The sequence below is a fragment of the Anoplopoma fimbria genome, chromosome 12, assembly GCF_027596085.1.
Source record: "Anoplopoma fimbria isolate UVic2021 breed Golden Eagle Sablefish chromosome 12, Afim_UVic_2022, whole genome shotgun sequence".
Taxonomy (NCBI): domain Eukaryota; kingdom Metazoa; phylum Chordata; class Actinopteri; order Perciformes; family Anoplopomatidae; genus Anoplopoma; species Anoplopoma fimbria.
This window is the reverse complement of record NC_072460.1, coordinates 19,844,471-19,871,641: the sequence shown is the minus strand read 5'-3', so window position 1 is coordinate 19,871,641 and position 27,171 is coordinate 19,844,471. Positions and strand designations below refer to the sequence as shown.

At 42.3% G+C, this 27,171-nt stretch overlaps 1 protein-coding gene across 4 annotated transcripts; it reads right to left on the bottom strand.

The window, feature by feature from the left end:
• Positions 1-3,211: 3,211 nt before the first annotated feature.
• LOC129099287 (segment polarity protein dishevelled homolog DVL-1-like) lies at positions 3,212-26,815 on the bottom strand. Of its 4 annotated transcripts, none has more exons than XM_054608477.1 (15): positions 26,408-26,815; positions 21,306-21,375; positions 18,837-18,958; positions 16,070-16,188; positions 12,360-12,498; positions 11,221-11,314; positions 11,007-11,076; positions 10,725-10,864; positions 9,657-9,733; positions 9,082-9,149; positions 8,763-8,894; positions 8,547-8,681; positions 7,786-7,953; positions 7,450-7,665; positions 3,212-5,287 (listed from the first exon to the last, which is right to left on the bottom strand). In XM_054608477.1, the coding sequence occupies exons 1-15, from the start codon at positions 26,575-26,577 to the stop codon at positions 4,767-4,769; spliced, it is 2,241 nt and encodes a 746-aa protein (XP_054464452.1). In that variant the 5' UTR covers positions 26,578-26,815; the 3' UTR covers positions 3,212-4,766. The 4 variants fall into 4 exon arrangements, with proteins under 4 accessions (XP_054464452.1, XP_054464453.1, XP_054464451.1 ...); XM_054608478.1 differs by having other exon boundaries at positions 8,817-8,894; XM_054608479.1 differs by adding an exon at positions 6,354-6,392 and having other exon boundaries at positions 5,262-5,287; positions 8,547-8,894.
• Between the last annotated feature and the right edge of the window lie 356 nt (positions 26,816-27,171).

Genomic DNA, 27,171 nt, shown 5'->3' with positions numbered 1-27,171 from the left:
TATGACATTATTATTGACTTTTTAAGGCACCTTATACAATAACTTTTCAGGGCAAATTTTACGATTACATCTTTATGACTAACAAACTGTAGTTGTTAAATTATTGATGATCATTCAAAGCACGCTATACTGTACTATGAGATTGTTTATGACATTTTATTACAAACTATACTATGACATTTTATCATATCTTATCATATTTTTTTATGGCATACAGTTCACTGACTTTTTAAAACATTTTTATGTGAGACCAAAGGACATTATTGTTACTTTAATGTCATTTTCCTGACATACTATACTTTGAAATTTGTATGTCTTTTGATGACACAAAGTGTGTCTAAAACAAATCATTAAAATTCCATAGTATAGTATACCATTAACTTGTCAAAGTATAATATTTCATTTGACATTTAATAATGTCATTAAACAATCAAACATCAAATTACAATTTTCGTGTCATACTATACTGTTAATTGTATATGTCATGTTTGATGGCATACTATGATTTATATAGTATCATATAGTATGACATTTTTTCTGACACGCTATTCTCTGACTTTTTAATTACATTTTCTAACAATATTGTTTTGCAGAAGAATCCCAATTTCATGGCCTTTTTCTGCTTCTTTCTTGTTCGGTACACTTAAGATCCTAAAAGTCGTTCAATTTCTTTAAAATTAATACAAACTGGCAACTATGACTGCAACCAAAATCTCATTTTTTCTGTTGCCAATAGGTGCCCAAATGTGGCCTTTACTTATTTAATGCTTTGTATTACAGCATGGTCTTGTTATTGTCTTTCTCAGTTTTGATGATCACTACTTTTCAGAAGTGGAAGTGGGGAGTCAGTTGTTGGTGCAGATTAACTTGTTTTCAGTGGCGAGATGTCATCAGTATCCCTGTTTTTGTGCTAATAGTTTTACTTTTTCTACCTGTACTAAAGTGAAAGTGACTGTACTTTTACTGACTTTGATGTGTCATATTCACTGTTTAATTGTATTCATTTGTTTGAACAGCATGGTTTGTTAAACAAAGATTAAGCTGATGTCATTGTTTGGGATGGTTTCCTCCTTCTGTTCATTGTCTCATTGTATCCCTCCATCAGTCACAAAAAAAATATTGAAGCAGATGAGTCATATGTAAACATATGAGCTACTCATGCAAATGTCACGAGAGTCTGAAAAGTTTTTTTTTTAAAACCCCCTTTCTTTGTTATAATCACCTATTATCCATCTGGAAATGCTTTTAATTCCCTATGTTAGATACCACGACAAAGTAGCCCCTAAAGGAAACAGAAACAAAAAGTGCAGCACAGTAGTAGTAGTAATACAGCCTGTTCTCACTCCCAGTGAAGGCACCCTTTATTGTCTGTAGAAGACACACTTGGCTTCCAAGTAACTATCATTTAAGCTTCATTATTAGACTTTACGAGAAAATGCTCCAGGAGTGTGATGACATAGTTTAACAACCAGATAAACCTACACAGGGCAGGAGGCCCAGAGGGAGACAGGGAGTGGAAGTGGATGGGGCATATAAACACAGCACATTCAGCCAGGAGGCCTCAATTAGAGAGAGGCGTTGAGCTATATAGAAGTTGCACAAGTGGTGTTTGTGACGTGTTTTCTGTACTTTGTACTCTGTACTATGGTATTTACGTGTTACTTAGCTTACATAGTCATTTGATGCCTTACCAAACGCGCTTGACTAGTCAGGAGATTTAATATGTAGGGTTGGAATGAGGAAGTTTTGCTGCATTTTATTGGGCTAAAGTGAAAGTGGGGTTTTCAAAAGGTTATTCATTTAATGAATGGCTGTAGTTGTACATTAGTGGTCTATCCATTTCCAAAACAAGTGTTTATTTCCTTTGAAAAGGGAACTGGCATTTCCTTACAGTAAGTCCTTTGACTTTTGGATAACGGGAAATTTGCTGACTAATGATGAGATTGTAGATGAGATCCTTCTCATCAAGGTCATGAGGGCTCTTGAGGATGGTGTGTCTTACCCTCTGACTTCGTTTCACATACAAATCACCCAAATAACAAAACTCCTTACCACAAGATCTGCGTCATGTTTTTAGTGCATCATGGTCATATGATACTCGAAGGACTTTTGTCAGATTTCGCCTTTGACATTCTAACGCATCACTCTCAGCCTACCATGGCTCGCCCACTCTAAGGGCATAACGCATGTTACCTACGACTGTGATGTCAAAAGTCAGCAGCTCATCCACCTACACATCTTTGGCCAAGAAACACCTCCCACACTTACCCTTCAACCTCCCCCTAATTTCAGCTATGAAGCACAGTAAACCCCAGAAGCTCAATTAACATACTTACTCGGGAAATTGTTCTGGGTTGCTGCTAAGTAGAGTAGTAATTATATTCATTCATTCTGCTGGTAAACGAGTGTGTGTGAGTGTGTATTTGCATGTAGGCTGACATCAGCCTCAGTGGGAGTCAAACTGCAACTATGTCAGTGAGAGAAACCAGTGTGAATCTGGGACTACACTTCCCTTTTACATAATGCTGCATATAGTGAATATCATGCAGCCATTCACAGATCACCGTGGTCGTCTGAGGGCTGCTTCTATCGGAGGGTATTTCTTAATCTGCCTCTGCATGCGAGGGTGGTATTCTAAAGCTCTGACATCACTTCCTTCCTGACAAACTTCAAATAACACTTCCTCTCATGTGGGGGAGTGCGGCGTCACTTGAAACAATGATGTCTTGGTTGGCTGTGGTTGGCTGGTCAAGCAGACAGTGGGGTCTATATGGGGGTAGTATAGGTTTAAGAGTTTTTGAGAGTAACTTCAGCCCACTGGGAAAGTACAGGCAACAACGCTGGGGCTGAGAAGTTCCACTCAGGGGTGTTAACTGTTAAGTATCACTTAAATGCGGGTAACACATTACGAGTTGTGATGATATCATGCATCTTACAGTGCAGCTGTACTTTTTTTGTAGAGGTCTTGAGAAGTCTTGAGAAACAACTGAATATTTTTAAATGTGTGTACATAATTAAAATTGCCAAAATACATTTTATATATCAAACTTCAGAATATAAGTAAGGTTAGTAGGAGTAAATTACACATGGAATGTCTCCCTCTAGTGGTCCAACAAAAGAAAGAGAGAATTATATTTTAGGGTGAGAATTTCCACTATTTTAAAACCTTACGAGGGATTATCATTGGAAAATGTAGACATCATTTTGAACATATATATTTTTTTATTTATATATATAATAAATTTCTATTTACAATTTATTCTTTTTTTGTAAAGAAACAAAATTAAAGAGAAAGCTTTGATTGCAAACAGTGTTTCAAACTAAAGGGAGGGAGAGACAAAATGGGAAAGTGCTCATAAAACTAGTATCTGTGTGTTATTTCCCTCTTGTGAATAGTTTTTAGGTAGATACAACAGGGGTTTGCCATCATTTTGCAAGAAGGTCAGAATCTGAAGGCCAGGATTCCCCTTGAAGTCACTTTGAAGTTTTAAAATGAGAAGTGTCAGATGATATTCATAGAGGGATCCACATCACAGACAGCTCCTACATTAAGAAGACATATCCACTACAAAATTGTGAGGCTTTGGCTTTTAACGCACTGACTTTTTAACGAAGGAGACAACCGTGATGCTCTGAGCAAACCGGTTTACCTCCTGTCAACACTTTGAGTTTGCTTTCACATCTGTGGTGGGTGTCCACTGTTTGCAATCCTGTTTGTACGTTGATTTGCTTACTTAAATGTGTTTAAACCAGAGTCGTATGAATGTCAGGGTTCGATCACTGACAGGAATAATGATACATTCGACAAAGCACAGATAGGACAGTGGAAACTGACCACTGATCACAAAGGGTGATGTCTGATTGTCTGTTAGTCAGCCTTAGTAGACAAAATATGACACCATCAACGCAACATGATCACATAAATAACATCACAAAAATCATCCAGTGTACGGATTCTCCTTTAGAACATTGGCAAGAGGTAACCCCTCTCCCCAATAACGGTAATACTTTAAACAAAATGTATTCATAAATTTCTTTTCTTTAAAGCAGTTGAGACAGTCATGCAATATGCAGCCTAGTTAAACCAATGGCTGGCTACAGAGCCTCCCTTATAAAGTTGAAAAAATCAACGGATTGTGAACTGATCTAGGTTAGCGTTTTTAGTAGTTGGCAGGTAAGAGCTTAAATAAGCCCGTGGCAACACCACAGTATAAAGGAACTGGGACCGGAGGTTTGGTGTCACGTGCTAAATTTGAGTCAGGAAAGCAATTACAAGTTCTGGGCCCAGAGAAATGTTCCTAAGTGCGGGCTGTAGGTGTCGGCCTGGGTCTGGGGGATTGAGATCCAGGCCCAGCAGCTTAAAGGTCTTGCAGAAGAGAAAAATATCCCAGGTAGAGTACACACTCCCAAGAATGTCTGTGTGGCAGATTTAAAGAATCACCACATTGAATACCACTCACGTTACACAAACTGTACACGTCACGTCAATACAAAAAGAGGGTTTTCAGCCACAGAGGATCTGTGCTTCTGTGTGTGAGAGACCTCCCTCCTGTTGTGCTCTTGCTGCCTGTATTCCTTTGCTTGGACATCAGACGGATAGACAGCTAGCAGGGAGGGTTAGGTGGAGGGCCAATAAGGGTCTACATTCTGAACTCAGGGACGAGATGGTCAGAGGCAAAAAAGATTTGGAGGAAGGAGAAAAGGGTCTGAGTGGGTTTCGAGGAGAATTGTTTTGTGCTTGATGAGTTTTTGAAGGCACTGTCCTGTCACATGATGTCAACAAAGAACTCACAGGGATTGCCCATAGCATGCTGGAAGGACTGGCGGCTGGCGGTGAGCTCAGGAGGAACGGCCGCTAACTCTCTCCCAGGAGGGGCTCCGGGGGGCGTGCTGCTGCTGACCGAGGCCTTGGGGGCCAGACGGGCCAGACAATAAGGGGGAGGCAAGCCTGGGGGGCCGTAGGAGGAGGCATGGCTCCGCTCGCTGTGGGCACATGAGCCGGGCCCCGGCTGGGTGAAGGGGGCGTGGCTGTAGGTGAATGAGGGGTGGCTGTTCTTTGAGTGAGAGTGACTCCTGTTTGACTGACTGTGACTGAGACTTGATCGGGCGTGACTGTGACTGGAGACGGCGTGGCTGTGATGGCTCATTTGGCTGGCGGACCTTTCACCGCGCCTCCCTCCACGAACGCGGGGCTCTGATTCGCTGCATGTTGACCTTTGACCCTTCTCCTGCGGAGAGGAGCGTCTACCTTTGCCTGCGCTGGGGTTGGATCCACTGCTCCGGCTTCCTGTTGAGGTAAAAAAAAAAATATGCAGGCATTTTAGCTTGGCCTTATACAGTGCAAGTACACTTAACAATAATCATTAACAATAATATTAACAGTCAGCAGCTCCAACCCGTCAGCTACAGCTGATTTAGCTTCTTATAGACACCGAGGCAGAACGTCACACATTAAAGAAAATACTGTATTTTATAAAGCTTATTTAGGCCTTCATGAGCTGCAACCGACATTACACATCACATGACATGTCATTAGGAGAAACATCTGATTTTGAGCACTACACAGTAAAATGCATTAGCCATGAAATGCTTAACTGCACTTTTTTTTAAGGTGTGACAAGATATGTTCTTATGCAATCTAGCCAGAGACAGCAGTCAAGTGCAAACACCATTATCGCAAAGGTTTCTTTCCCACATCCCACCTGCAGCAACCAACACCATGGGCCTCATCTAATATTCATACAGACACCGAAACACACAGATTATAAATGTAAACATGATACACCTGAATCAGAAAGACACCACCACAGAGCACTTAGTGGATTTTACAGAATGACACGACAAAGTTATTATATTCACTCTGTCAACAGTGTTTTAAAAGTATGTTGATGTCAGGTCTCAATTATGTAAATGCACACTACTGGCATCATACTGAAAGAGGTGTACCAGGTTGTTGCAAAATCAAACATTCCACGCCTACCCTTCCGCAATGAGCCCAACAGTACTGGGTAAACTGGTGCATGATCGCCCCCTATCTGTGAGAATGATAGCACAAGCCTCAGAGTGATCATCCTGCATCATGCACCTCCCAGCACAGTATGAATTCATGCCCAGAGGTGCAGAGAGGGAGAATGGTCTGTCAGGAGAGTCACATACAGGATACAGACGAACGAAGAAGGACGCAAAAAAAAAAAAAAACAACAACCTCAAAACCACAGTATGAGAGGCGAAGAATGTTGAGCACAGGAGGAAGAGGGGGAGGAATAGAATAAGATGAACAGCATGACCGATGAGATAGAGAGAGCAAAAAGAAAGGAGAGCAGCAAAGGAGGAGAGGGGGTTAGCAGGCTTACCGGTTCCCCCAGTGTCCTGGGACTACCTCCTCCTTCAGTCTACCGTTGCCCAGCAGAAACAGAGGGAACAACAGAATTACACACACCTCCCAGCCCTTCCCGCACTACCTACTGAACCCTACTACTGTGCATGTGTCCCGTATGGTCGTACCTAATATTACACCCATGTCTGATTTTAGGTCTTTTCCTTGTCATCCAACTGGAAAGGAAAATATCTTCAAATTATGGAAAAACTGCTCCTCAAAAATGCACACATGCACTTATTCAAACAAGTAGGCAAACACATAATTACCCATGAACACTTGTGTTGAAGTGCCAAAAGAAACAAAGCTACATATAAAATTCATAATGGGACTATACTTATCTTTGTCCTCTCTTTCCCTCCACGTTTCAAAGATTGAGGATAAACCAAAATAAACTTAGTGACGACCGGCGGAGAGCAAGACATGACGATGTCTGGATGATTCACGCAAAACAATGAAAATTAGACTGATAGATGGTAACATGTAGCTTACTATTAACCGTCTGGACTGCTCGGTTTGAAATGTATTACAGCCACGCTATCAGAGCCACCCACTTACGGTATGTAAACCCCCTGGTTCTCCACTCTCCCTCAATGCAGATACCAAAAAAACATGCAGAAGCAACACAAAGCAATATAACAATCTGATTCAAAATGAAAACAAAAGATCAATCCAGGACTGATGAGGGATGGACTCGGTGTTGATCATTTCAAGCTGGCGATTTGTAAGCATGATTGATCAGATGTTTTTTGTGTACACACCCAGTACTGCAGAGCTGTCCGCTGCATGACTCAAGATGCTCATGATTGACCTTGACAATACAGGACGCGTTTTAGAAATACACATATTTGATTAATAAAGATGCAATCCAATGTCAACTCTCTAGCTGAGAGAGGCAAAGCGGTTAACATTAGCGTGAGTCAGACACTTGTTAATACCGACATCAAATGTCAGGAATACTTAGATTAGGGAAAATGTCATGTTGCATGTTGAGTCAAATTATCACATTAATTAATGAAAGCCTGATGGAAAAACTCAAGAGGCCCGTTTTACCCCTCCTTTTCATTGCTCACCCTCGCTGTGCTGGCTGCCTGCGCTCCCACTGTGGAAACTGTGGCATGGGTCTGAGTATCCTGGCGGGAAGCTGGGGGGTGCGGAGGGAAAGGGAGGGTAGGGGAATGGCTGCCCGCCCAGGGGCCACGGGTTGCTGGTGGGAGGGAGCGGTGCCAGAGTGTCCTGCTCCGAACCTCCGCCGCTGGATCCCTCATTTAAATTGAGCGATGCCATGTCTTATTGGAAACAAAACGGAACCAGAAAGGGACGGGTTTAGTTCAATCATTCTGTTAATAAAAAAACAACCACATACACATGTAGTTGCATTGGTGACACACTGAGAGAAGTGGCTGTACTTTGGCAGAGGTCTCCGAAGGTATAGTAGCACTGCTCGGAGAAGGTGATCTTGTTGACGGTGTGTCTCAGGTAGCCATGTTTCAGCAGACTGCTCGCGTACTTCCTCGCATCCCGCCGGTCCTTGAATCCTTCTACTCTGGAGTAAAGCCAGTCCACCACGTCAGCACCTGACACAGCAACAAACACACGGACATGTAGGCTGCTGCTCTAATGTATTGAACAGATGCTTTAAGATACTCAATATGCAAGCAGCACAATAATGCAAGAGCTTTGAATAAAGTTTGTGTTGATAATGCTCAATTTTGCATGATCAGTCCTCAGACATTGATTTGAATTTGTTTTTATAAAAACTTGCTAAAACAAAGTGCAACGCTGATACTATTTCTTGTATTTAAGACCAATAAACTGCCTCAAAGAAATCACTGGATGGATTTAAGGAAAACTAGTATGTGATTTCAAACATTTTCAGAAACCTTTTTAAATTTCCCATTTGTAATGCAACACTTAGCTCTTTGGGAAAAGGCAAACAAACATAATAATTTCTGTGTTTATTTTAAAGAACTACTTGACTATGATTCCTCATTGACAGCACCAATGTTCAGAGCAGTATGTATACAACGCAGGTCTGTGTATTCCTCTGACTAACATGTACTGTATTTATTTACAGTAATTACTTTAAATAAAACTCCAAGCTTAGTCTTCATGAAACAAAAGTTTGCTTTTAGTTTTGTGGGTGCCCACACAGCTCAGCCTTTCTCACCGATGACAGCATTGGCGATGGTGATCTTCAGCCACATTCTGTCTCGAATCTCTAGACCAGAGTCAGGCAACTGCATCACCTTGACGATGGTTGCCATGTCTGTTTTACTTGCAGACAGAGGCAAGTCGTCAAACTCTGGCATGGGAGAGGAGTAAGAGAAACATTGACAAACGGAAATTTTCAATTGTTTAAATGTTGTAAGGTTATCATAATTACCACAGAATGGATGCTTCATAGAGTGTGTTGCAGGTGGTGGTTGGTTGTTTTTACCATAGTGTGGGTAAGGTCCCGTCAGGGCGGTGGTGTGTGAAATCCAGGCTGCTGGGTCAATGGGTCTCACCGGCTCAGCTGAACAAATTTAACAAATAAGGCAACTTATACAACTGATACAGTTTAACCTTTGTCAAACCTCCTCAGAGACATCAGTATGTATTTGCTCCAGAAGTAATAAAACCATTAGTTAAAATATCAATTGACTAAGGGAATTTAGAAATGTATCCATAAAATAACGATATAGCGTTCGTGTCTGTCTTACCACGAGGGATGGTGAAGTAGCTTCGTGGAGACGGGTCCCAACATTTGGCAACAGTAAGACTAATAGGACTGGAGAGAAAGCAAATACAAAATCAGGTTAAATATATGTCTTTTAATGACCAAAGTCACAAGAGCAGAATTGGAATGTGCCATATAATACAGCAGACAGAACTGAAAGGATAACTGTCTATATATATATCATAATCTGCAGAGTATTAGTGTTTACAGTAGTGTATGTTCTATAAAAGCTTGCTCTAAACTTCTAAACAGGACAGTTATGCAGGAAAGTAGATGATACCAGCTCAGAAAGTCACTACCCAGCTCATGGAAAATGTCACAAAGGGAGTTTGAAAAGTTGCTAAATCTAGCAACAAACATGCAGTTTTGGCAACAATGGATAAACTGTAGGGATATGCTTGCATTTAACGCTCATGATTTTTCTCAATAGGGATTCCTTTAAATCTTTAAATCCTTTGAATACCCAAACAGCACAAAATGAGATTAACATGTTAGTCTGAAGTGTAAGGTTACCCCTTGACATATAGTAAATTCTGCTCTCAAGTGGTATGTTCTTACCCAGTTTTGGAAACAATCTCTCTGAGGATCCTCACTGCGTCGTCATTGCTCATATTCTCAAAGTTAACATCATTCACCTGGTTGGCAGACAACATATACAACTCATTACATAAATATTCAAAGTGTTTCCATGAGTTAAATATTACTTAAAAGCTCTGTAGGGGGCTCAAAAGTATGTATGCACTTGTATTGGGCACATTAATCTCTGCAGTGCTCTTGGGCCTTCCGACGCATACAAATCTTAAACTGCTTTCTATGGTATACACAGTCAAAATAAAACCTACAGTGTGAATGTTGGGGCAACAACAAATTGCGGTCAGAACATAGTGTGTGTTTTCTAGAGGGTGTAGCTGTAAAGCTCTGCTGCACAGAGATCGAAAGAGAAGCATTAACAGGAAGGAAAAGGAGAGGCAGAATTACAACTATTACAAAAGAGCCTCGTAACGGAAGTGAATGCAACATTGCGGTTCTTAATAGGCCACAAAACCTCAAGCAGAAATCCTGTATATTCAAATCTTCGTGTGTCATGTTCAGCTTCTGCAATGCTTTGTGCCAAACGCTCTCTGGTGGATGGATGTAGTGTGGCTCAGGCTCTAGCTGTTTAGCAACACCTGGAAGCTGCTTGACATCCTCCTGGATCCATTTCTTTATATATGTTCATATGTTAAGTATCCTTTGTGTCATATGAATTGTCTTTTATGTTATTTTATTATGTTTGCATCTATCTATTGCACGTCTGTCTGTCCTGGGAGAGGGATCCCTCCTCAGTTGTGAGAGGTGTCTTCCATTTTTTTCCCTTGTTAAAGTCTTCTTAGAGGAATTTTCCTCATCCAAATCGAGGGTCAAGGACAGAGAGAGTTTTATGCTGTACAGATTGTAAAGCCCACAGAGGCAATTTGTTTTATTGGGCTACATAAATAAAATTGAGTTGACATGTCTGTACAAAGAGCAGCAGCAGAAGTGTTTTCATTATTTCAAAACACTGATATTTATCACAAAAATGTATGATGAGGAAATATCCAGATGCTCACTAAGATTTTGTAAAGATTGAAGTATCTGCTAGAGTACCTGAAGGAGCATATCTCCAGGTTCTATTCTCCCATCAGCAGCCACTGCGCCTCCTTTCATTATGGAGCCGATGTAGATGCCGCCGTCTCCTCGGTCATTACTCTGACCAACAATACTGATACCTAGAAAGTTGTATTTCTCTGTCAGGGAGAAAGCAGGGAACACAAAGTATTAGGTCTGAAAAAACATTATTATAGCCGTGCTTGTACATTAAACTTATACATATATATTCATATATATGTTAATAAATTCAAATCATTGTTAAGGAAGTGTCGGGTTTACCCATGTTGAGCGTGACGGTGATGATGTTGAGGCTCATAGTGGAGTCTGTTATACTGCTGAAGGATGAAGACTGGAAATGCAGTAAGAGGATAAGCACATCAGAAACAGTCAGTGAGGCATGAAGTCTCTGTCAATCAGCCTTCTCATCTGTTGCTTATGCTAAATGTCAATTTCATTTTCACATGGAACAGTGACGTGTCTTTGAGGGGCTCACCCGGTCTATTTTGGCCACTTTGTGCCTCCGTCGGCGGCGCTTGTGTCTGCGCATCAGCTGTGAAGAAGAACTCTGTTCTGTGGAGCTACTGAGCCTGAAACACAGAAGAAGAGAGGGGAAATAGTTAAATGGAGAGGAAGAAATGAAAGAATGTACAAAGCTAGTAGTGGTGAGTACATCTACTATGGGCACTGTATAGAAAAACCTGACACGTTAACAACAATTTTGTTTACAGGATAAATCTATATAGATGTATTTACATGAGGTACACAAAATAAAATAAATATTTGCTGTAAAATGGAACACTTCTTTACATAACAAAACTAATCAACTGTCACTTAAGCTGAAGTTAGTAGTGCTGTTAAGCCTTTACCCCTTGTATGTTGCATAAACACAACATCTGTAAGTTGCTTAATGTTGCCATATATATATATATTTATATATATATATACATACATATATATACACTTTGCAGTATGTCATTGGTATCTAACTTACTATGACTGACATCTGTAGCTGATTGTGATTTAAAGTAGATGTGGCCTTAATTGCTGTTGGATCAACCACAACTAGAGCTGACACGATCAGTAGATTAATCAGTAAGGTGAATTAAAATTAATCAGCAACTACATTGCTAACTGATTAAATCTTTCAAGTAATTTATCAAGTAAAAATGTCAATTATATGCTAGTGATAGCATCACAAATGTGAGGGTTTTCTGCTTTTTATATCTTTCTTTGATTAAATAGCGTTGGGTTTTGGACTGTTGGACCGGTAAAAGAAGCAGCATGAGTACATCACCGTGGGCTCTGGGAAATTGTGATAGGTATGTTTCCCTTATCTGACATTTTTTGATTAATCAATAACAAAAACTTGATTGCTAGTTGCAGCCATAGCAACAATCAACATACAAATATATTTAGTTAATTAATACCTCAGAGAAGCTCAGGGGAAAAGCAAACATTATAAACAGAAATGGCATTTTCTGCAAAGATATTGTATTTTAAGGTGTTTCTCTTGTTTGTGGTTTTTATGAATTACTTTTTATGAACATGGATAGTTTCAGAAACAAACAAAATCCACTGATCTGAGTGTCTGGATAGAGCAGAAAGACATTTTGATGTGAAGCTGTATGTTACCTGCTAGCATCCTCGTCTTCTTCACTGTCGACAAAAGAGCTGGACTCCAACTCGCTGCTCATTACTGAGGCGCTGTCATAACCCATGGCTGAGTCCCTTGTGGTGCGCTCTGATTTGGAGTGACCGTTGATGCGAGGGACTGGAGAGGGAAAGAGCAGAGCGTCAGTCGGCGAGTCAGACTGGAGGTCATGTTGCTCATCGCGGGGTCAGATCACAACGAGAGGGAGCAACCAGGAGGGGAGGACAGACATCGGTAGTCAGAGTGGCAGAATAGTAAAAAATATCACAGTTAACTGAACAACAGTGACAGAAACAACAGAGGGGCTTTCATCTTTGACACCTGTGGGAGATTATAGCATTATTGAAAATAGCTGAAAAGCAGAACTTGGATTTCAGTCTGACCTTACAGTAGAGTACAGGAGAGTGAATGGAATAAAGCATCAACAGTTACTTTGGCTTTAGTACAATATTAAAAAGTAGAAATAATCATACTAAATAGAATACATTTGTCTTACAGTGTCTTACTCTTTTCTCAAATCTCCTAGGAGTGTACTTAACCACCCTGTCCATCTTTATACGTACATTGCCAGTGACGCGGTGCTGTCTCAGGGTGACAGCGGATTGGCCGGAAAGGTATCATACGGCGAAGAGGGCGTGGCAGCCAACGTATTCGCCGAGAGCAGGCAAAACATTCCAGCAATGTGGTAGTTCCCATGGCTATCTCCGCCCAGAGGGTGCTTCTATGAAAGCCGAGCTACTTGCACATAAGCACTCAATCAGCAGAGGGACATGACATCCACTGTCAGGATCACACAACCATATTTGTCCTCCCACGTTCAGATGACTGCCACACCAGAAAAGAAACCCAAAAAACAAGAGTGCAGGTTCACCAAGCCAGACTGAAATCTGTGTCTTTGTGCTCTGCTCCGTCTGTGCTAGCCGCTCGCTAAAAGTCAGCCTGAGCCCCTGACGGTCTCTGCCCACCAGCTGGCTGCTGACAGGCGTCACAGCTTATCTACAACAGTGACAAATAGCGAATAAGCATAAAGGTAGTCTGTGAAGAGCGGAAAGTCAGAAAACAAGAAGTGAGAGAGTCCCTTTTTGACTAGACATGTGAAACTTTGGTGACAATGAGATCACGACCTTTTGAAAGGTTGTGACATTTCGAATGATAAGGTGGCTGTTAAAAATCCTATATTGTTTATGCTCATAAATAATGATCTATAAATCAATAAATAATGCACACGATAAAGTAAATGTGGGACAAGTTTAAAAGCTCCAAATAAGTAACAATAAACTTCTTACTGCAAAACAAGAGCACTTTCTCATAATCACATTAAAGTGATGGTAAAAAAAAGACCTGCATTAAACTAACCACAGAATGAAATCACATGTATAGTATAAAATATTAAAATGTCAAATATCATCAACGGACATAACACGACAAATCCTTCTCACCACAGCCGACAGTGTGCCTTCATCCGACGCATAGAGAAACTGAGCTGGGAGTCAAGAGAAAGTATCGCCTCCTCCCTCCCTCCTTCCCATGGCACGCAACTATAGAATGACTGCTAATCTGTCTCTGACCAATCAGATGATGGTATCCTCCAAAACAGAGATAATGTAGGATTTGAGACAACGTGACGTCCTGCCCCATCTCTGCCTCAGGTGAAAACCACATCAGGTTATTATAAGCCCATATGCTTTTAGCAGCATCTCATCACAAAACATCGTTTTAAGAGACAGTTTTCATAACGGAGGTCAGTTTGACCAGATGTTTTTGTGCATAATGTTAATACTTTGATACATGGCTAAGCTTCGGTTTAGCCATGTCTTCTTTGACCTCAAACCTGAAATCTCAGCAGTACTGAACAGCATTATACTTAATGCATGCTGATGGGTTTTTTTTTTCTTTTTCAGGGTATTAAATATTTTCTGCTACAATGTAACAACTGAACATTAGACTCATGTATTCAACAGGTTAAGATGCAGAGCACCTGGCGACGTTGGAACAGAATCATGTCCCATAGCTTCATCCAACACCTGTTCACCTTACCAAAAAGTTCAGCTGGTGCATTATTCATCCATTCATTCTCAAACGCCACAGCACAGACAGAGAATAAGTAGGGATATGTTTACCAGGGCTGCACACCTTCACCAATCACTGTCAAACAGCTACCATTCACACCGAGACAAAATCACTTGAAGCGTGTGTGTATAAGGTGACAGGGGAATTCCTGCTGATGCTGCAGGCTGTGAAGTAAAAAGGTTGGGCCACCAGCTCCTTCTGCACAACCAGGTTATGTGACTAAGACAGCAACCACTGAGCTAACACACCCAAAATGAAGTTCATCATAAGGAATCTTGCTTGCTAGATCTTTTTAGGTCAGTCAACACTGGGAATTGAGGACAGATGTGAAGTTCATTAGGTTTGAAGCATTCCTGCATCAGCAAGAAAACAACAGATGTGCAGTTGGAAGTTAGCAGCAGTGGATCTGACATGGAGAACGCCAGCAATATGTCTCGAGTCAAGTCATAAACACTGTCACAAGCTACACGGGGGTGACGGAATCAATGGATATGATAGTGTGCTTATTCTGCAAGGATACAGTTAAATCTGTTTCCAGAATGCAAGACGGTTACAGCCTTTGCTACGACCTCAACCTGATGCTGTACACTGTGTTACTAAATGCGTAATGAGTGCAGGATGCAAAGAGTAACTAATTGCTGTGAAGTGAGGACAAGGGGAAGAGAGACAGAGAGACAACTGGCTTTGCTGTAATTAAAAACAACAGCAGACTGTGAGCATCAGAAGCTGCTGAAATATTACTTCCTGCCATAAAAAAAACAACTAATTCTGCCAAAATATTCTTACGGCAAGAACTCGGATAGACTGAAGCCGACATCTCAAAATATTGCAGGTATGATTATGCAGCTAACAGAACACACCTTATCCTGCCGCACCAGTACACTCTACCTTGTCTCTGTTGTGGACAGAGCGTGCATGTGATGTTGCCTGGCAGACTCTCATATTAAATACATTGAGTCCGTAAAGCAAAGCAGTTTGTTTGAAGGAGCAGAAACAAATAGGTCCTTCTCTAAAGGACTTTTTTTTATAGATTTTAATGGACATCGCTGCACTCAAATGTCAAAACAATAAAGCAGACGGGTTCACTCTTGATGATGGCTCTCGGGGCCTTTTGAAAGCAAGAATCTATCCCTTTCTTATCCAGGTATACTGTAGATGTTTGCATTTATATCTCTCTACAATAGCTGCAAAAGACTTTCCTGTGATATTTTGTAAAACACTAGTGTCTTCTGACAGGGTGTAATCACTGTACAAGACTGGAGTGTGACTACCGAGTGGAAAACTGCCTCTGACCATAAACCTGAGCCACACACCGGAAACTGAAGACAATCATTGGAAAAGACAGCTTTGACATACTGTGAACTTATTCACCCCATACTTTGTTCGCCCCTCCGAGAATTTGGATATCTGTGTGTTTTTGGGTCTCACATTGCAAGTTCAATACAATACGAAACATGTGAATACCCGAGGGCCTCCTTTCATACATGTCTGCTGTCTGTCCAAATATTTTTTTTAAAGGAAGTTAAGTGTTGAGTAAGAGGCATTGAAACGCAATAACTACAAAATGACAAGATAATTGCATTTTTTTAGGATCCATCTGTTCCCGGCCGATAGCACTCACGCTCGGTTTCTCTCGCTCTCCTCCGTGCTCGCTCTCTCTCTCGCTCTCTGCGGTGGCTCAGGAGAGACTCCGTCCCCGTCTCGGTGTCCAGGCCATCACGACTGCTCACCGCATTGGCACTGCAATACACACATCGGAAAACTTCAGTCAGATTCATAATGATGTACAAAACACACACACACACACTCCCTCTGTCTCCCTCACAGAGAGTCTTTCATATGAATACTGTAGCCAGCCTGAGACCAACACTCCTGAACATAATCCCCAGCTACAATATACTTCTGTCAGTTATAATATCTGTTTGCCTGCCATTCAGCCTTAGGGGAATATGCAACTCATATTATCACTCTGTTTCAAATTCAATCCCTCAGGCCAAAATAGCAGTTTCATTGTTCCGTGGTATGTGATGTGTTTTTCACTAAGTGTCATTAATGACCAGATACCCTGAGAGGGAGCCGTTCTGGACAATGCTGGCATTAATGAGACCTATTGAAAGCCCAGATGGTGCCTGGAGCATGATCGGGAGAGAGACAGCGAGGGGAGAATGACAGATTGCATAAAAAAAAAAAAAAAAAAAAGAAGTGGTAGATCAGGTGTGGGCTGAGCAATAAGCTGGCCTGTGTACTTGGGGTCTGGGAGGAGTCTGGGGCTTGTGAAGGAGCTGGAGGGCAGATTGTTATTCTGTCAGAGGGCTGGAGACGCTGTGGCCTCAGGCACCAGGGTTACGGGGTTAAGGGACCTACACAGCCATCGGGCCCCGGCACCTAGGAAACCTGAAGCTGGTGAGAACTCTACTCAACCACTGTCAGTCTGTCACACACACTTAGGCATGTGTGCAACATGTACTTTACACCTGCATACATAATCACACTGTTATGCTGGCATAGTCATGCGTTCATGCACGCTCAAATGGCTCATTTACAAACGGTGTCATATTCATAGTGTACAAACAGCGCTAAAGGCATAAAACGCAAACATCGCCCTGCAATGGGTCAAAAGTTCTCACCATAGTCAGCGGCGGCGGTGTGTGTGTGTGTGTGTGTGTGTGTGTGTGTGTGTGTGTGTGAATGACCAATGCATATTAAAAAAGGCAGACAAGATGCTGTGTCTGCTGTGTTCACTCAGCGGGACACAGTGCTCAATGAGGCATGCTTACACGCTTCTGCTACGAGGTACTAATGGGCCGGGCTTCACCAGCACAGGTCACTGCATGCATGCAAATATCACACTAGATGCATAGTTGGGAATGCATTTGTATTGGTAGTGATTGGGCAGCAGTGTTGTGATTGATGTGGTGGTGACTGGCTGATCTGTCAGGCTGGCGATGGCTGCTGACCAGCCAGGCGGCAGGTCTGCTGATCCGGGGGGGGATTATCCAAGGCGCTACGCTGCAGCTGTGAACGAATGCCACCTCCTTTCAACCCCTCCACCAGCAGCCCCCCTCTCTCTGCTTCCCATCGCCGCCGCCCCCTCCCTCTTGGGAAATGGAGACGGTGGCTTTTAATGTCCGTTAATCCGGATTACCGGGCCGAAGCACATCAGTTGTGTGCATTTTTCAGCCCAAAACACCTATTCTGTGTGCACATCAAACAGAGCCATTCACTCCGACAAACACATGAAACGCATGAATAAAGCACAAGAGAAAATGAAGTGGTAATAATATTCTAGCTATTTACAGAGAGCGGTAAAGGGTGGAAGACTGGATTAATTTCAGAAAGAGAGCTCTATGCTATAGTGAAATTCACCACCACGCTGGTTCTCTGAGAGAAAGGCCCTGCCTGTCTGACTAGAAGAGGCAAAGAGAAAGGGAGAGTGAAGGAGGGGGGCGGGGGGGATATGACGTGGGGGTAAGGGGGCCGACACACTCACGTCTTGCTCCACAAGGTGGCGGTAGTTTTGGTGAAAGCTGGCCGGGGAACAATAAAATCATCAGGCCAGCTGACAGCCAAACGGCAGGGGGCAACCCATAGAGGGCAAAAGCGAGCTGAGATGTCAAACCGTGGATAAAGAGATACACTGAGACATGACAGATTGCATGTTCTCAATATAGAGCCTCAGCCATATTGCTCGAGCGCTGTAATGGCAACAACCCTCGCCCCCACTGCCCCCAGCCCTTCTAGCTATATTTAGCTTAGGACTTCTCCTTAGCAAGTGCAGTGGTATCCTCCGTTCTGCCAGATTGAAGTCAAAGTCCGGACTCAGGTAATAGGCACCAGGCTGTCGAAAATAATCTCTATTTCTGAGCTTTTAACGTGTTGTTTTTTTTGGTTCCACATGTGCCTTCAGTAGCCGAGTATGTTTGCATGCTCTGAGTGAGTGAACATAATGGGTCCTCACTAAGTGCCAGTATTTGCCTGAAGATATTTATGCTGTGAAGGCTATTTCAAGAATCCGCAGCACTGGCGGCGTGCACATCATGTTTACATCGATGAGCGCCTTGCTCCATGGTTGAGTGGGCTGGAGGGGAACATACACACACGTGAGAAAAAAGAATCACACCCATGCATATTCCCACACTAGAAGCTTTAGCACATACTTCATGCCATATTCACACACAGGCGTACGGACCACCTACACCTCCTATACGAGCCTGCGATGACAAATCCCTCTGATGAGCTTTCCACATTCTGATTAGCTCATATGGGACGGTGTGAAATAAAAAGGTCACCCCGGTGAATAGGACGGTGTGCTTCAATACATCTGCCTACATGTCTGTGTGTGTGTGTGAAATTGTGCATACATGACAGGCAGTAATCAGCCTACTTACTGGAAGGAGGGGGGCCGTGAGTCTCCGATGCCCCCCGTTCTCTCCAGAGGAGGGGGGAGCTCTGGATGGCTCTCTGTGCACTGGGATCCTCCATCAGAGTGGGCGCTCTCTGCCAGCACCAACTGAGAGAGGGAAGTTGGAAAGATGTGTTAAAGATCATACATATTTATGCTCTGAGAGAGCACAAACAATAAAAAAAATAGTCTGTTGAATGATATAGATGAAGATGAAGAACAACCTCGACAGACATTGCGACATAAACACACAGTGATGCTGGCACCAGAGACGAGCACATCTTGTGTACAAGAACGTGTGAGAAAAGGCGAAATGATATAGAGGCTGTAGAAATGACGACGCATTAACAACTTGAGAAACACAGAGACACTTTAAAGCCCCACAATGCTTTTACTCAGTTGAGAGTCAGTACAAAGGATGACGTACAATGACCCATAGATTCAGCTACTTTCCTTTCATCAGAGCCAGAATAATGGAAGTTAAAGCAGGCGGCCTTTAACAAGTGAATGGACTGATGATTATTCTAATGCGAGCTTTGGGATTCACAGTTGTCACTTTGGTGTCATTAGATTCTTATATGAACCCTGTTGGCTACTTTCTATTTGCTCCATTTCAAAGGCTGGAAAAAATTCTACAATTTTCCATCACCTTCTGTGCTCTGCCTCGCTCTGAATGGCTTTCTGTCTGAAAGAATGAGCACTCCGCTCCTTGGTTTTCCAGTTTTAAGGAAAACTGCTTTATAGAGATATCTTCTTTCAATGTTTGACAGTATTGTTACGGAAAAACACCTCCCTACTTTAAGGGATACACTGATGTGCCTTTTTCTCTACTAATACTGATTCCTGATCTGATACCAGTGCCCTCTTTTTTATTAAATGTATGGAGCTCATTGGGATTATTTTATGTAAGGTAACATAAGGCCAGAGATGGCTGTAGAGTGTGGATGACCTGGTGTGACTCAATTAATCTAACTGCATCCTCAAACTTAACATAGTGTACATTTGCAAAAAGAATCGGACATAAACAAAAAGATATTTCTCAGGTTTCTCTCGTCTGTTTACGGTAAGAATTGGTAACATTTGTTTTAAAACAGGAATAAGTTCTGAATTGAATAACCATGAGAGGTAGTCGTGTACCTAAGTAGTGCCTTAAGGTTAAATTAAATCCCAACATTTATTCATTAACATTTTTATTGTATGGTTTTAAAAAAAAAGAAATATACATTGAAATCACCAAAAAGCCCCTCAGTAAAGATGCAGTTATGCCGCAACTTAGATTGGTGAAATAACAGCTCACACTTGTTGGAGTGAGTGATGTTAAGATTTGCCACTGTAAATGGATCTTTAAAAAAATTACAGTTTATAGTACTTGAAGCAACCAAAATATAAAATAAATCACACAACAGCATATGAATGCTAATTGCATTACAGGTTGCTAATATACAGTCATTAAACATTATTATGTAGTGGGAACATTGTTTGCAAAATAAATATTTTTCACTTTAACATGAATATTACATGAATAAAAAAATGTCATCAGCATTTATGAAAATTCCCAAAAGTGAAATAAATCTGTCTATAAAATGGTCTCCTTAGTTTAAAGAAAAATGGGCATTACTACATGTATGGATTCATTCTGGTAAGTCAAATGTGAATAAATCATGAAGACACATGCATTTGGTCTAACTGTTATTGAGCAGCATTGAGCTGTGTGGTGCAGCGAGACCCCATTTAATTACAGCGTCTTGTTGTTAATACTGTATTGACACAGAGTAAGTGACATTTAGCAAGACAGTCCTTAATGACTCTATAGCCACCACGTGTCCCTGATTCTGACCTTTGACCTCCCTTTGGAGCAAACTAATGAATTTCCCCACAGGAATCCATAAAGTATACTATTGTTGTTCTGAATGTTAAAACACAAAGTAGATTAAACATCCCTGTCAAACTAATTAATACATGCTTGCTCTTAGTCTTCCATCAGTATTTGCAGCCAGAGCTTTAACCTGTGTCTTTAACCACAACACTCCTTTATCATGACATATTGATTCGATTTATCTGATCTATCATACTTTATTATCCCTGTAGGGAAACTCGAGCTCACTGCACCGCTAATCTTTCATAATTACAAATCACTACAAAGCAACAGAAGTCAATAGAGTAAGTGCCATCAGATAGCCTACACTAGATAGTATGATATTCCTTGTTTTAGCAGTCAAACTCAGAATGTATTTCATAACAGTAGCTAAGTAATATATCAAATGGAATCACCCACACCTATACAATACAGCCGAACAGGGAGATCAAGGTGAAGAGTGTTCAAAAAGCTCTGTGGAGGCGTTACAAAACCACATTTACATGATCCATGAGTGCTCCACACATATCTTTGCCTGGAGCTGAGGCTTGCACAGCCAGGAGAGAAGGGCAACATGGGTGCACCATCTATCTCACTTACCCAGGACACTACTCTCCCGTTGAAGCAGGGCAGCTTGGCGTTGTCATCGGAAATCTCTTCTTTGACAACCCTGGGGAACAGGCAGACAGATGCAGTCAGGCGAAACGACCAGGAGAAGGACACTGAGTCAGCTCAACAACACAACATAGAGTCTGGAGACTCTTCACCCTCCCGGCCTGGTTTGTACATAGTGAGAGAAACATTCACGCTTTGTCAGTCGCATTTTCCACATTACTCTCCACCAGCTTTGCTCCGTTGCTAGCACGGGTGAGCTAAATGAGCAGCGGCGATGACACTCTCAGTCTGAGTCTCTTAGTTATTGATTTATGGACGTCATGGCTGTCCGTCTCTGCAGTGACACTAAGCACGTTAATATGATGAGGGCCGGTCAAACACGCAAGGAGAAGGCTATAAATCTGCAATGAATTGCTCTAATGGTAACCTGCAAAGGTGGGATTAAGTGATTCAGAGACAGATAAATAAATAGACGGATAGGCAGACGGGACGGGCAGACGTATGAAAATCCTAAGTGGGCGTCAAGGCACAGGAGTGCGTATTTATAGAGTGAACTAGTGTGAAACTCCCTCAGTGTGTTCATCTTTGGCTGCAAATTCCCAACAAAAATACCTCCCAGTTACCCTTTGACCTGCTGGGACAGAGTTCAGCAGCAACCAGTCGCCACACCTGCTAGGCTACTGTCACATAGATCAAGCCTGGAGCTAGCCACGGGGAACGGGAGATGACACACTCACACACACACTCACATATGGGGCTTAAACATATTTACCAGTTTCCATTATAACCCCCTGTGTGTCTTTGTGCACAGTGTTTGTTTGGTTTTTTTTCCAACGCATTTTCCCAGAAATGGTAGAACTAAGCATTTCTGGGACTCTGTGGAGATCTCACATTTGCTTTTTGGCTTTGAACACGGTACATGAAAAGGGAGAGGCGCGACTTGAGAGCAGCAGGAAAGCCTAAGAAGATTTTACGCTGGGGTGTCTCTGACAGCGACTTTACTGCTTCCCCCCCAGGCCCCCCCCAGCCCCCCACTTCTTGTTTGCCAGAACTTCCCTGCTACTGAAATGATTAGCCAAGCCAGTGGTGTGCTCGTGTGCGCCCCTGCTGAGGGAGCTGTAATGCTGGGAGTGGTGGACGGAGATAACGTAGCCTTGTGGCTGGAAATGACCGCCGCAGACTCTGCCGCTGTGGCCTGTTCCACCTCAGGGAGGAAAAGGGAGGGAGGAGACGGCTGACTCTGCCGGCTGCTTGGTGGGTAGGAAGTGTTTGCATCCTCTCTCTCAAGCTGCATGACCAGCTGTAAGGTGACTAGTGAGGATGTGGGAGTGGCCCGTACAAAATAAATATCAGCAACGCTTCTTTTTCTTATGTTCGACAGGAATGAGATTGTAGCCGAGCAGGATAGACCTGTTCCACTTGCGCGTGTATTTTTTTCAAGGTTTCTGAAAAACCTAGCGTGCAAAATAAATATCTTGAACATATACTGTTTATTTCTGTTACTAGAACTGAAACCAGAAAAACCGAGAAACAATTCCCATCATAACAGATGACGTCTTAATCGTGCAGTAAAATACGCATGGCCTGCATTCTTTTCAGTTTCCATCTGATATCAGGAGAAGTGTTGGTTCCACCCTGAGCACAGCCACACACACACTCCTACATTTACACACAAACAGTAATCCCTGTTTAGATGAGCATACGTCTGGTGTGGGCTGCTGTCACAGATCTGACTTCTTAGAGCTGACAGCTTAAATAGGTCTTAACAGATTTTTCCAGGATAATGACACAAGATGTATCCTGGCGATGGCTGAATATTCCACTACTGGTGATATTTGTGTAGCTGGGGAAGATTAGACGTGTTTGTTTGTGCTTTGAGAGACAGAGGAGGGCTGGGCGGCTGCTGCCTAAACCAGAAGCCGAGGGGCAGGAGAATCCGGCCAACACCGACCAGCAGTCCAAGGACTTTCGGTGGGCTGATGCTAATGATACTATAAACAGGGAAGCAAAATATTTGTAGTCAAACAACATTGTAAATAGATTGACTTCAATATGAGACAGAGCCTGACTCAGTAAACGGCTAAATTAAACTTGAACCACCTAGAGGGCTTTTAGTGATAGAATGCATACTGTTGATACGGTCATATTTAGCTGTGTGATTTTCACAGCATCGTAATAACAAAGTTCTGATATTTTAGGGTCCAGTTCCAAACAATAATGTTAATATTATTGACCAGTATATTATGGTTAACAAAACAGTAAGAGTCTTGTCGTCGATGCTGGGATGACACACAAAATGCAGCATAACATTCGAAATCTATTCTCAGACAGCGAAAAAAACAGGCGAGGTGAGGCGGAGGTGCATTTGTGCAGAAAGCTGCAGATTTTTGTCCTCTAACGAGAGGGGATTAGCACCCCTACCTCAGCAGAAGAAAGATCCTGCTACCAGCCCCCTATTTTCTAAGGCACAAACACGACTGTTTCTTTCAGGGCTTCAGCTTGGCTGCTTCCTCAGCTCCAGAGTGCCTCTGTGACTTGCATTATAGTGAGGTCTCAAACCCCCTCACCACCAGTGGCAATGACAAAACGCCATATCATCACCTTGAAGTCGTAGAGAAAGACAAAGTGGGATGCTTGAAAATTACACTGCCTCAATAAGCTTCCTGTCTTATGAATATTGATGAGTGAATGAATGTTACGGGGGGGACGACCGAGGTATGAAATGTGCACAAAGAAACGTTCATCTTTTAATTTGCTGTAGTTTGTTGTGTGAATGGAAATGCCACACAGCCCGTGTTTACATGTATGACATGCGATTCCAAAGGGAACTGAAATTACATGTTCACTGCGGTAAGCTGAGGCGTTTTTTTTGGGGGGGGGGCAAACGCCCGTTTATGAAATTGGTGTGGCGATTTCTCAGAGAGCTGATATTGCCGGCACAAATGTAGTTCAGCAATCCCATAAGAGAATGGCTGCTTTTTCCGGCGCAGCAGGGGGTCTACTACACAGGACCTTGCGCTGACTGCTCATTTACATTTCAAACACAGTCTATAACTGCAAGGGATTTGATGTTTTCCCTCTCTGCTCAGCAGTCTTATTCCTCCCTTGCTAATTCTCCAGCAGCCGTACTGTCTGTGTGTATGCAGTACAGCCAGAACGGCTACCACAAAGTGCTGCTATCCTCTGTGCCTTTGACTGGTTTTGCTTCCATACTGTGCCAGTACCATACGGCACTCACAGAGCCTGAATATTCAGCCCTCAACTCAAAAGGCAAGGAATGCTGATGGAGACGCCTTTATAAACTGTGTATAACAGCTCTGTGTGAAAACATAGTCATCTGACAATGTCCAATTCACGACGTAATGTAACATGCTTTGTTGATGGACATGCAGGAGCCGGTGTTCAGCAACACGGAGCCTCGTCTCTATGTGGAGAAAGCAAACACACTTTGTTTGTTTCCATAATCTGCTTGTCGATCACCTGAGGCCCAGCGAGCAGCCCGGGCCTGCAGTGCAACAGAGGCAGGAAGCCGGGGCTGGGGGGGGGACAAAGCGGCGCACCAAACCGAGCCTGCCACCAGGAAGAGCCAGTTTCCCTCACAAGGTCAGGCTGCAGTGGAAATGTATGACGTTTGGCTCTACAGACACTGCCTGCCTCTGCATTTCCTCCAATCATGTGTGCGATTACGGTGCTGTATTAATGTGTGTGTGTGTGGACTCATGTATGACTGGTCAGACTGGAATGAGAAACAGGCACTGACACAAATATGTCATCCTCAGCAGAGGCCTGATACAAGTAGATCCCGCAGACCAAGAGAGCTGAAGAGATTTGTAGAACTGCTGTAGCTCCTGAACATCGGGACGGGATTACAAAGAGAGGAGCAGCGAGAAAACAAAATGAGAGAGAGAGAGAAGAAGGAAATATTTCTATTATTGGTAAGGTCCAGTATCAAGTGGATAAAGTAGCTACTGTGGCATTCTGTTGTTCACCATGGAAAATAATAAAAATGAGTTATAGTTCAGACAAATTCTATTGAGACTACTTCAATCATTTGCTTACAAAAAAAAATGCATGACATGTAATGTGTTCTGAAATATTCTCATTTTTTCCATAACTAATACAACATACAGTAATTATGGGTTAAAATGTGAGTGAAGGTTTAAACATTCACCTCATTTCTCTCCCTCCTGAGGACAATAAATAACAAGACTGCATATTATACGTCTAAATACATGACCAGACAGATATATAAAAGATATATTTACTTTGCATTATTTAAACTACATGTATTCATAAGGAAAACAAACAAAAAAAAAGAACTGTAATAACTCCTTTTTATAATACTATATTTGTCAGAAAAACAAGGTTATGAGGATGTAGTATTGTTTGACAGATCTCCTCCTCTCGGGCATTTAAATGCAAAAGGTTGTTACATGATTGCATATGTTATTGTCCATGTGGCCACATTTCCCTGAGACTCAACTGCAGTTCCATTGTGTGTAAAGAAGGACAACTTCCTGGGCTATCATAAGTGGATGTGAATAAAAACATACATATTTTTAAATAGTCATATTTGCTTTACTGAAAACCAAAAACTAACAAGGCGAAACCAAAAAAAAAAAACAGCAAATCAAGACAATGTGGGAAAAAAAAAACCCTGAGTACTACTTGAAACATGTGGACGCTTTGTCAACATTGCTCTCACGTTTACATTGTTCATACATTGACACTAATGTGGGTTAATATGTTGACATGAATGAGTGGAGCCGGGGTCTGGCTCTGCGTAATGCATGCGGGGCTGCGTCATTAGGGCTCTGGACAGATCTGGTATCACTTCAAACACTCGTGTGTCTCCTCCACTGCGCACAGGAGAGTCATAATGAGCAGGTGCCAGGAGCGTGGAAACAGACCTGGCACTGTAGTTTTGCACACATGTAACAATGTTACACCGTCTGATGGTTGCCGATCACGTCTTATAATAAGCTTTTTATTCATTTATACACACACACACATGCGCTCACACCGCAATAATAAATAGCAAGTGAGCCAGACGGACGCTGCTAATAATAATAATGGTGGCCACTTACCCAAAATCCTGGTCCATCGATTTGAAGAAGAATTTGTAGCTGTTGACCGGTCGGTTGTTGAGGACATTTTTAAAATCCGCTAAGGTGACTTTCTCTGGAGAAACGGAGAGTTTGACCAGATAAGGAGTCTCCTCCTCGTCTATGTGATATATTATTTTAGTCTCCGCCATGAGAGTGAGGGGAGGACAATCATTGACACAGGAAAGGAACAAGGGTTGGCAGCGCAATAAACAGGCCCTGCTATGTTACCAGCTACCCGGAGAATAACATAACAGCATTCCCTAAAACATAAACCTGGACGGCCGACGGCGGACGAAGCTGCTCCGTGTTTTGGACAAACACAGCGACAATCCCGACATAATCGCGTTGTGAGCGCCTGTATTCCTGCTCCAGTGTGAGGCGGTACGGTGGCTCTCTCGGCACTAGAACAGGAAGGGACAGTCCACATCCTTGCGATATGGAGTTGGGAATATTGCTATTTTTTCACAAGCTAATTGGTTAGACAGTGCTGTCATCTAGTGGCGTGTCCGGGCTGTGCGCAGAGGCCCCGCGTAACTGTACAGGCATGAGACATGGAACAAAGAGGAGGGAGACTGGCTTTATGGAGCCTTTTCTTTTTTTAATATATATATATTATTATTATTATTATTACTGCTAAGTCTGATAGAGCATGGGGGGAAATGACTGTGTGAAGTGGTTGCAATCACATTTAATATCATATTAATTGAATTCGATACAATTCAAAATATTTTAAATATATATAT

Coding starts and splice junctions, on each gene's coding strand:
- LOC129099287 (XM_054608476.1), bottom strand. CDS start 26,577: ATGGCGGAGACTAAAATAATATATCACATAGACGAGGAGGAGACTCCT. Junction 18,959..21,305: donor ACGGGAGAGTAGTGTCCTGG/GTAAGTGAGATA, acceptor TCCCTCTCTCAG/TTGGTGCTGGCAGAGAGCGC. Junction 5,288..7,449: donor AGGCAGCCAGCACAGCGAGG/GTGAGCAATGAA, acceptor TTACCTCAACAG/GAAGCCGGAGCAGTGGATCC.